This window comes from Octopus bimaculoides, chromosome 4, assembly GCF_001194135.2.
Source record: "Octopus bimaculoides isolate UCB-OBI-ISO-001 chromosome 4, ASM119413v2, whole genome shotgun sequence".
Lineage (NCBI taxonomy): Eukaryota > Metazoa > Mollusca > Cephalopoda > Octopoda > Octopodidae > Octopus > Octopus bimaculoides.
The window spans coordinates 130,549,350-130,560,758 of record NC_068984.1 but is presented as its reverse complement, the minus strand read 5'-3'; the positions used below and the strand labels follow the sequence as shown (position 1 = coordinate 130,560,758).

The following is an 11,409-nucleotide window of genomic DNA, read 5'->3' as shown; positions in this document are numbered from 1 at the left end:
CAGTGCATAATTGGTACTTAATTTATCGACCCCGAAAGGATGAAAGGCAAAGTCGACCTTGGTGGAATTTGAACTCAGAATGTAAAGACAGACAAAATACCGCTAAGCATCTCGCCTGGTGTGATAACGTTTCTTATTTCTTTGCCTACATGAGGTCCAACATTCAAAAGATGTTCTTCACATGCTACTAGGTCCTCTCAAGCACAGCACATCACCAAAGGTCTCGGTCACCAGTCGTTGCCTCTGTGAGTTTCAAAATCGAAGGTCATGCTTCACCACCTTGTCTCATGTCTTCCTGGGTCTACATCTGCCACAGGTTCCCTCCACAGTTAGAGATCAGCACTTCTTTACACAGCTGTCCTCATCCATATGCAATATATATATATATATATATATATATATAGAGAGAGAGAGAGAGAAAGAGGGAGAGCTACACATGTGTGTGTGTGTGTGTGTGTGCATATGGCCTCTTTTAGTATGAGATAATTGGATTTGTTAACTGAAGATAATAAGTCATTAGCATGTGAAAACTGCCAACAATATCTATCAGATGAATGTTTAACCATCTGTTTAAAAGAGAGAAGATGAGCAATTAAGATATTTGTTAATTGAAGATTGATTAAGACTGGTTTGTTAGCTGCATACAAATGAACGGTTTCCATTTATGGCTAATAGTTTATTGAAAGAATTTGTTCATAGAAGATTTGTAAATGTGTTTCACAACCGTTCAATGTTTGTTTCAGTACAAAAATAGAAAAAGAAAAGAAACAGCAAGCTAAAGAAGTAGGAATGATTCGCTCTGAAGTGTCCGGCCCTGAGGTATGTATAAAGTATGGCACACCCCAAACGTGTGTGTGTGTGTGTGATCATCTTCATCATCATCACCATTTGACATCTGTTTTCGAGGAGGTGACAAGTTCAAAAGAAGCTATATGTCCAGCCACTTAAAATAAAGAACTCAATGTTAAGTCTGAGAGTCAATAAAATATATTTAATCTATAACCATTAGTCTGACAAAATACATTTTGTTTCAGCTACAGCTCTTCAGGAGCTAAAGAACAATATTTAAAGAAACCGTTTAGTCCTCGAAATATTGTTCCTGAAGAGCTATAAACAAAGCGAAAAATGTTTTGTTGGCTTAATGAACATGGATTATATATGTGTGTGTGTGTGTGTGTGTGTATGTATGTATGTATATATGTGTGTGTGTGTATATATGTATATATATGTATGTGTGTGTATGTATATATATATAATCATTTAACATCCATGTTCCATAGGTTGGACAAAAATGTTTTTCAGTGCCTACTGGAATCATAATCCAGACACCATAAATTGTGCAGACATGCTAAACACTAAGGCAATTGTCATTTTATTCATGCATTCATCCATCCATACATACATATTTTTTGTGTGTGTGTGTGTAATTGCACCCACAATTACGGAGAAAGAGAGAGAGAAAGGGAAAAGTGTAATGCATAAATGAAAATCAAAAGAATTCCTTTTTTTTTCTTTGTTGTAGATTGCAGAAGAGATGGAAAAAGAAAGAAAAATGTTTCAGTTACAAGCATGTGAAGTAAGTACCATTAATGACAGGAAGGGCATCTGACTGTAAAGCAATGCTTTAGTAATATTTATTCATCTGACCTTTACTACCACAGCAAAATAGACAATATAATGAACAAAATATCAGAATGAAAATTGTATTTTTACCATTCAGCTGGTCATTGTATTTCTTGACCATCCGACACTGACATCTGCAGATCAGCTGTCCTCTATTACAGGGGTTTTCAAACTGTGGTCCACGGACCACAGGGGGTCCGCAAGGACAAGACGGGGTCCGTGGACAGCAAATACTTTTTATGGGCAATTTGATTTTATATATGTTTTTTAATCGAAATCTTTTAATTGACAATAAACCTATTTTGTTAAATACTGTTAAATAAATAAATGTAAAAATATATGTTATTTTAAGCAAATATTTATGTATAAATTTCATAAGCGTTTATAAGGGGGTCTCTAAGGTAATGCCTGAAATATGAAGGGGTCCGCAAGTCAAAAAGTTTGAAAACCCCTGCTCTATTATAATGACCTTTGCTACTGGCATTTCAAGTTTACTAGGTCACTATGTAACTGACCACTAATAACTGATATCTACTTATAGCTAATGTATATGTGATAAACCCTTAAAGACAGAGCCCCAGCATGACCACAGTCCAACGACTGAAACAAGAAAGGGATCAAAAGATAGATAGTCCCCTAAAACATGGAACCCCTAGGCTAATCCCTGCTTTGATAGTGAAAGTGGGCTTAACTCTTTAGCATTTAATCCAGCCATACCTGGCCCAGATATTCTCCTGGTTTTATGTTAAAACTGAGCAGATCCAACATCTCACACCTACCCTACAATGTCATTCTAAAAATAAACAACCACATCATAGAAATTGTGAAACTATAAGAGAATGCATGATTAATTCAAAACAATGTGAATAAATAAGGTTTACATTTGACAAAGAAATCTGAATGTTAAAGAGTTAAAGTTGTATTTGTGTGGCCTATTCTATCCATATCAGGTACCGTAAGCATCTACATAAATCTTTGGCGTTGCTAGCTTTCCATACTTTCTGTGATTTTGGCATTGCTAGCTTTCCATACTTTCTGTTAGTCTCTCATTCGCAAACTTAAATCTTAACTATACATTAACTATATGAAGATATGATCTATTGGTGGTCAGTTATGTAGTGACTTTTTTTTAAAGACTGTTATTTTAGCAGATGAACGTTTAAAGTTGTCTAATTTCTTCTTCTGTTTGTTCGCAGTATCTAATAAAAGTCAATGAAATCCGCACAAAGAAAGGAGTCGATCTACTACAACATCTAGTTGAATACTACCAAGCTCAAACCACGTAAGTCTCAATTTCATTTTCCATCCAGACCCGGCAAGCCAAGTGAGACCTAAATCCAAGGCGTCTGCCAGGGATGTAGCCAATCCACTTATGCGTACCTTCCTTCATTGGACACTAAACTCCGCTTGCGAAGACCTGTTGAGGCAAGTGAAATCGAAATTGAACTAAATTCGACGACTGGCACCCATGCCAACGTCGTCTCCTTCATTGCACACGAAACTCAGCTTGCGAAGACCTCTTGTGGCAAGCGAAATCGTGATGGCACCTGTGCCCAGGGTCGCCTTCCTGGCACATGTAAAGACATTCGAGTGAGATCGTTGCCAGTGCCATTGGACTGCCTCCTGTGCAGGTGGCACGTAAAATACACCATTTTGAGTGTGGCTGTTGCCAGTACCGCCTGACTGGCCTTCGTGCCGGTGGCGCGTAAAAGCACCCACTACAGTCTCAGAGTGGTTGGCATTAGGAAGGGCATCCAGCTGTAGAAACTCTGCTAAATCAGATTGGATCCTGGTGTAGCCATCTACTTCTCTAGTCCTCAGTCAAATCGTCCAACCCATACTAGCATGGAAAACGGACGTTAAACAATGATGATGATGATGATCTCTGACGGCATCAATTACACATCAACTCTCTCATATGTAACATTATATTCACACATTTAGTGACATTTCTTCTGGCTCTCTATGTTGTGAGTTCAAATGCCACCAAAGTCAGTTTTGCTGTTCATGCTTTCAGGGCCGATAATACAAGCACCAGTTGAGCACCGGGGTCAATACAAGCGACAAACTCCCTCCAACAAATTTTCAGACTTTGAGCCTACAGTAGAAAAACGAATTACTGTTGATAGTGAATATAAGTTGGTGAGTTAGTAGAATCGTTAGCACACCAGACAAAATGCTAAGCAGTATTTCTTTCGGCTTTACATGTTCAAAATACCTCCAATATCAACTTTGCCTTTCGTCCTTTCAAGGTTGATAAAATAAGTACCAGTTGAGCACTGGGTCAATGTAATTGACCGCTCCCTCCCAAACAATTTCAAGCCTTGTGCCTACAGCAGAAAAAATTATTATTATTATTATTATTGTTCAGTAGTTTTATTTTTATAACGTGCTTTCACTTCACTACCGAGCGCAGCTCTGTGTGCCTTGGGTATGTGCTGTGGTTTGCTGTGATGCTCTCATGGTTACTGTATTGAAAGTGTTTTACGTAGGATGTGTGTGGTGCCTAGTAGTGCTATTTTCTGTATGTTATATATACTTATAAGTCCCGGTGTTTTTGTTATGTATTTGTCTGAATATTTTTATTATTATTATTATTGGTGGTGGTGGTGGTGAATTGTTTTCACACTGGAAAAAAATCTGCCTTGTGCCTATAGTACAAAGAATTATATTCACACATTTATTACACCAATTCACTTAAACACACACATCTCTCTACGCACATATATCCACAGAAAATCTATTGTGGTTTTCTCATACCAAAGCCAAAACCTTGCTTTAATGTACTGAAAAACATCAACGTATTCACATTATGAATTGAACTTAACGATTATTCGCTGTATAAACTTTACCTTCTGAAAAGAACTTTCTTTATTTTTTCCTGATGTACTCCATCAATATAAACATTTTAACAATGAATAAAAATAAATTGTTGATTTTTAAAAGCTTAACTGTCTCTGACTTACTTTTTTTCATATCGCTAAAAAAAATGACGACTAAAACTATATAAAACCCCTAAAGCTGATTTTACCATTTCTAACATGTCTATTTCAGATTATTCCAAGATGGTATCAAAACCATCAACCATTTTAGCAGCTTTATTGATGGTTTAGTAGGTCAGCTCCGTAAAATTAAACAAAGGCAAGATGAGGAGCGGAAGCAACTAATTGAGCTGAGAGATGTCCTCAAGAATTCAATGTCATCTTTCAAAGAGGTATGTATTGGTGATGTTGTTTTCTTGTCTTCTGTATTTCCGTCATCTGTGTCGTAGTCTTTCTCATTAGTAGAACTGTGTCTTGCTATTGAAAGAAAGTAGAGTAAAAAATCTTTTATGAATAGGACCTAGATTGGTATTTATAGTTCCAACTCATTCACTGCTGTAATCTAATGCTGTACTTATAGGACTGTGTTCTACACTGGTAGGCCCTGTATGTGTATTGATAGGTTTTAGTTTTTTTACAGATAGGAATTATTCCTTTATCAATATGGCCTGGCCATTTTAAGACAACGAGGTGGCAGAATCATTGCATGCCAGACAAAATGCTTGGCAGCATTTGGTCACATCTTTACGTTCTGACTTTAAATTTCAGTGTCGAGTTTGCCTTTTATCCTTGTGGGGGTTGTTTAAATAAGTACCAGTCATGTACTGAGAGGGGTAGGGGGTCAGTGTAATTCACTAGCCCCCTCCCCCAAAATTTCAGGCCCTGTGGCTATAGTAGAAAGGATACATCCTAGCCATTTACTAATGGAAGCTTACTCCTTTATAGATGCAACCTAATACTTGACTGATGGGACATGAATAATGTTTGGTGAAGACATAATCGTTTTCTGAGAATGCTTAGTCATAGATTCATGTGGCCTAGTCATTTATTTATGGGAACCTCGTTTTTTTATTGATATGACCTAATCAATATGACATAATGGGATGTAGTTGTTTGCTAGTAGGGTCCAATCATTTATTAATAGTGCCTAATCACATACTAATGCTGACCTAGTCTTTTATTGATATGACCTAGCTGTTTACTGATGGGACACAGGTATTTACTGGTGAGGAGCTAATCATTTACTGATGGGCGTCTCAGTTACAAATAGTACCTAGACATTTGCTAATAGGGCCCAGTCGTTTACTGATATGTACCTGTACAACCTAAATAATCCTTTCTACTAAAAGTACAAGGTCTGAAATTTTGAGGAAGGGGACTAGTCAATTACATTGACCCCAATGTTCCACTGGTAGTTAATTTATCAACCCTGAAAGAATGAAAGGCAAAGTCAACCTTGACGGAATTTGAACTCAGAACGAAAAGACAGATGAAATGCCACTAAGCATTTTGCCTGGTGTGCAAATGATTCTGCCAGCTTGCTGTCTTCCTTATAGCATAATTAATAAAGAGAAATATTTAGAGCAAACTCATTTACAGAAGTTCACATATGTAGCTCTTGGACTCAGGCGTGTGGTATACAATGGGTTTATAAGAAACATATTCTTCTGTTGTAGAAGAAAAATAGAATTGGTAAGAACTGAAAGATTTGGTAGAAAAGTGGTTTTGATAGAAAAATAAGTTTGGTAAGAAAGAACATGTAAAATTGGTTTAAAAAAAAAAAATAGAATTAGCAAAAATTAACGATAAGACAGGTAGGTACCTGTTTGCCTGTATGGCAAAACAGATCTGCATGACTCCACAATTTGAATGGTGCTGGTGATCCTGGAATGAAGGATTTGAGATCAAATACTAACAATCATTTTTTTTTGGTGAGTGGGGCCTCACGTCAATGAGGAGAACTGGTGCATTGTACAGCCATCAAAAGGAAGGCCCCCAAAACAGAGCACATTCTCTTTTGATGACCCCCTGAAACCTGCTGGTATCTGGTATGCGGTGATTTCAATCAGCAGCACTCACACAAGCAAGTTGTTTGTAAGTCTCTAAGTTTGATACAAATAGAGAGCTGATAGAAAAGTGAGTTTTGTGGTAAGGTTAAGGTCAAGAAGAAACTATTAAGTCAAATTGACCCCCCCCCCCAAAAAAAAAAATGGATAGAAATGAATAACTGACAGAAAATTAATTTGCATTAATTCTCAAAGCAGCCTAATCCTCAATTTGGTTTTACAATTGTTTAACCCTTCAGTATTTAAACTGGCTATATCAGGCCCTAATATTTTACCCATTTTATGTACAAACTGGCTAGATCAGGGCTCTCACACCTAACCTACAATGTCATTTTAAAAATAAAGTGACATCATCAGAATCTCAAAGTTACGAGATAACACGTGATTATATTCAAAATAATATGAATAAATAAATATTACATTTAACAGAATAATCTGAATGCTAAAGGGTTAAATGGAATCTAGATTACAGGTCAGTCTTTAGAACTTATACATGTGGTGTACCCATGATGGTCAGCTATTATAGTGGGGACAATCCCCTCTAGATTAAGCTAAGGTGGGTTTGGAAGTTTGAATTTTAAGTCAAAGAGTAACGAAGGTGAACAGGAATATATGCATTTGGTATTTCTTTTTCTTACACGTTATGAAGATCTTAAAGTTTTCAGTCTTTGTTTCAAATATGTGTGTTGTTTTTTGTACTTTTGTTAATTTGTGTAGAAGGAAAGGTTTTAATGTATGTATACACGTGTGTGTATACATATGTGGTTGTATGCATGTGCACATATACATACATACATGAGTGTACAGGTTTTAGCATATTTCTAGATATGTCTGTAAAAATATAGCTATGTAGATATATTCAATAACATGAGTATTTGAGTATGTGTTTGTGTGTGGTTATACGCACACACATATACATACAATGGGAAGACTTATTTAAGTGATTTGACCCAAGATGGAAAAAAAGGGGCACAATCAAGAAAGCAATGGAAGTGCATTGTGGCTAATGGTGTATAACAACTTTTGATAGTCTAGTTGATACAGTCACATTTGCATATATACATATTTGTTTTTTTTATAAGCGTTGAAATGTGTATTGTAAGATACAAATAAGATGATAGTTAATTTTCGAATGCAGAAGCGCCATGAGAACAGCAGAAATATTGGGTAAATTACTCTTACCAAGCAGAAAAATTTGTCAACAGACAGCCATGGGACCCAAACCCACATCCTTCAAAAACTCCAACTGAGTGCTTTACCATTAAGCTAAACTGCCTGCTGACAAATTAATCTGCAATTTTAGACGCTGTGTGTGTGTGTGTGTTTGAAAGAGAGAGAGAATGGCACATTTGTAAATAAGTTAGGATGTGATGTACTGAATGTCATAAACAAAAACATATTGAGATCTCCTTCCTAGGTGTTGAAAGTAAACAAAAACCTAGTGGCAGTTGTTTGCAAACCTCAAAGATAATGGGAGATAATTAATTTTGAGAAATAGATTTTTAATTTCTTGAAATTAAGAGAAAGTAAGTCTGATCTTTGAAAACAAGCAAGAGAGACAAGTATAAACATGTTTCAATCTATTAGACATCACCAGCTTAGTTTAGCCTACTCAAGCTTTCCCCGATCAGTTGTCAAATATTTTTACATATAGAAAACAATTAGGATTAATTTTTGGTCATTTGTGTGTGTATATATGTATATAAGTATATATATGTATGTTTGTCTGATGTTTCTGAAAGTATAGGCCACTAATCTTGATGGTTTTCTCTCTTCAAGCATGCTCATCACAGACTCTCAGGAGGGAGTTGGATAGTAGGTTTTTCTCTTCCACTACTGCTGTTGTTGTTGTTGTTGGTGTTGTTGTTTTTGTTGTTGCTCTTGTTGTTTGTTTGTTTGTTTTTGTTTAAGGGGTTTTTTTTCCCATTTATTTTCTGGCATGGCTTGCATGTGGATGCAGCATTTCTTATTTTCCTGGTCTTCTCTCCTGCAATATGTTATATTTCCTACTATATATTCTATTGTACAGAATGGGCCATAAGTCACATACAACTTTAAAAAAACGAAAAATCAATATTTTTTCTTATAAGCATTAATGTTTCTCTAATAAACATTAATCTATTTCTAATACCTGTGGAACCCATTTTGAATGCTTGTGGGACTCATTGCCTACCTTGTATATATTTCACTGTATCTTATTTGTGTCTTATATCCTATATTTCTTATTATATCACATATTGTATTATAACACTATTCTATTTATAAAATATATCATAATGCAAATTAACTGCAACCCCGATTCTATTCCCTTTCACCTATAACCTTTTGCTATTTCTATTCCATATGGCTGAGTATCTCATAGAATTTTATATAGATGAACAATCAGCAGTTATAGAGCTATGATAGTAAGACAGTTGGAAAGCTGGATGGATGGATGGATTGATGGGTGTGTAGATGGATGGATGACTGGCTTGACCATCAGATAGGCAATGAGACAACTGGATAAAGTGAGAGACAATTGGATGAAAGACTTAGTCAAACGAAGAAGAAGCTTGATAGATAAATAATTAGATGGACAGGTTGTGAGCTTGACAGATTCATAAGTAGAAAGATAGATAGACAAGTAGCAAAGGAGAAAAGCTTCCTAAATTTCATTCGGTTAAATATTAAATAGAGTTATGTTGAGGAGTATGTCTGCCCTTTTGTGACAACTCCAGGCATTGCTCTGTGGTCAGTAGCTTTCAGAGATGTGACTATAGCTACCAAAGATCATTTTTACTTCCTCAAGCATCATGTTACTATTTAATTTTTGATTAATTGTAGTCGTGGAAGTTTTCTCTCTTGCCCTTTTTGAGAATAATTTTCATTAACTATATAGCAGCAGACATGGCTGTGTAATTGAGAAGTTTTTTCTGTTGGTATAGCTCTGAGCATCATTGAGACCAACAAGAACTTGACTGTCTACCAGAACTAGCAAGTAAAAATAAACAATAAAACTCCTATAGCTGTCAACAGCTGAGATTTTTCACACTACATTATTCTTTTTATGACTAAATTGACTTGGCCAAAGTGTATCCAGTAGACTTGATCACAGGTAAAGCATTCCTTATAAGTCCTGTATTTGTCCTGCTGAAGTATCAGAGAAGAGCATTCATCCAAATAATGCTATTATTGTATGAGGTTCTTTAACTCAAGAACCCATAATCAACTTGTTAGCCAAGCTTTCACATCAAACTCTTATCCCATGTAAACAGTACAGATCACATGACTATCAGTTTGAGTCACATGACACAGCAAGTATGTCAAACTTGCACTACTTAAACCTTTTGTTACTGTATTTATTTTGAGATGCTCTGTATTTCTTTCAATTACTTTAAATATAACAAAGAATTTAGTAAAATAACTTAGTTATCATTCAGCTAGTGTTAGGAACATAAATTGTGACTAAGGTTTAGTGGAAGATTTTAATTCAAAACTTATGAAAACAAGACATTTGTACTACAGAGCCAGAGCCGGTTTCAGCCGGATTGGTAACGAAAGGGTTAAGCAGCATGAATATTATATCTCTCTCTTCTTTTTATATTGCTTTTCTTTTTTTCATATCTGGTATATTCTTGTTTTAATACTTTTGGTTTGGGGTTTGGAAGAGTTTTCAGACTCATGTGTTGTTCTTAAATTCAGCTGCACTTGTGAAAAAGCCAGTTGCATTTGTACTCTACTGCTTCAAACAGTCCTCAAAATCCTGCAAAGGGAATGGTGACCCAATTCCTCATAGCATCATGTGCAATTTGCATATTTTTGTAAAAAGACTGACTTCCCTTCAAAAGTTTGGATACAGAAATTTGCTAAGAGATATATTCCCAGCAGACTTAAGATATCTTCAACTAAAATTCTGTTTCTATTTTTCTCTCTGCTCACAATTTCTCTTTTTCCTCTTTTTTCCCCTTCTTTTTAAACAAACAAAATTATAAGTTATAGAATGCATCTAAGTGGATGTATATAAGCCAACAAATTTTTATAATATCTATACTAAGTATATATAAACCAATAATATATATGTAAACCAATAATAGATATTGAAGGTCCCTGGCTGAGTATATATAAAATTAGCAGGTTTATATAATGTCTTTGACAGGGTGTATATAAACCAATTATAGATATATAATGTTTTACTCCTCAAGTTTTTCAAAATTATCTTCAAGTTTGCAAAACTATTTTAGTGTAATCACATGTATCTTCTCACTAAATTAAATATATGTGCAACTCCTCAACACATCTTAAATTTTCTAAATTATCTATTTATTCATTCATTTATTTTCCTGTTTCTTTGTCTAAGTCTATGTCTATCTCAATAACTGTCTGCCGATCTATTTATCTATCTACTTATTTACCAACTGACTCATTCAAACTATCCCCTCACCCATCCATCAATACATTCATTCATCCATTTCTACATCTATATATTTGTCTGTCTTTCTGTCTATTGGTCTGTCTCTCTGTCCACCTTCAAACCTATCTATCTATCTATCTATCATTTTTCTTTGTTTCTTTCCTCTTTCCTACCTTCCTATCTCTCTATCTATTTCACTAACTATCCGCTCAACACTAGTTTTATATCATCAGTTTTGGGCAATTTGATGCTGTAAATGTAACAAGAGTTGGTTCAGATTGTTTTAACAAGGTTAACATAACCATGTTACTGAACAAGATGGGTTTACAATTGGGTTTTTTTTTTAATTTTTGTTGTTGTTGTTGTTGCAGTGTTGGCTGTGTTGGTGGTGGTGGTGGTGTTGATTTTTGTTGAATGTTTTTTTTTTTGCAGTGATTTAGAACAGGATGTAAAGGCTAAAGGCAGTTGTTACAATGTCTATGTCCATGTTTATTTTCTATATTTGCAT

General features: G+C 35.3%; 1 protein-coding gene across 2 annotated transcripts in view; it reads left to right on the top strand.

The window, feature by feature from the left end:
• The window catches only part of LOC106882879 (arf-GAP with SH3 domain, ANK repeat and PH domain-containing protein 1), a 208,347-nt gene that overhangs the window by 183,513 nt on the left and 13,425 nt on the right, over positions 1–11,409 (top strand). The window contains exons 6-10 of one of the 2 annotated variants that reach the window (XM_052967497.1): positions 744–819; positions 1,523–1,576; positions 2,820–2,905; positions 4,678–4,837; positions 8,291–8,326. In XM_052967497.1, coding sequence (XP_052823457.1) covers positions 744–819; positions 1,523–1,576; positions 2,820–2,905; positions 4,678–4,837; positions 8,291–8,326 — 412 coding nt within the window. The remainder of the gene's footprint in view (positions 1–743; positions 820–1,522; positions 1,577–2,819; positions 2,906–4,677; positions 4,838–8,290; positions 8,327–11,409) is intronic. The other variant, XM_052967498.1, reaches the window with a different exon arrangement.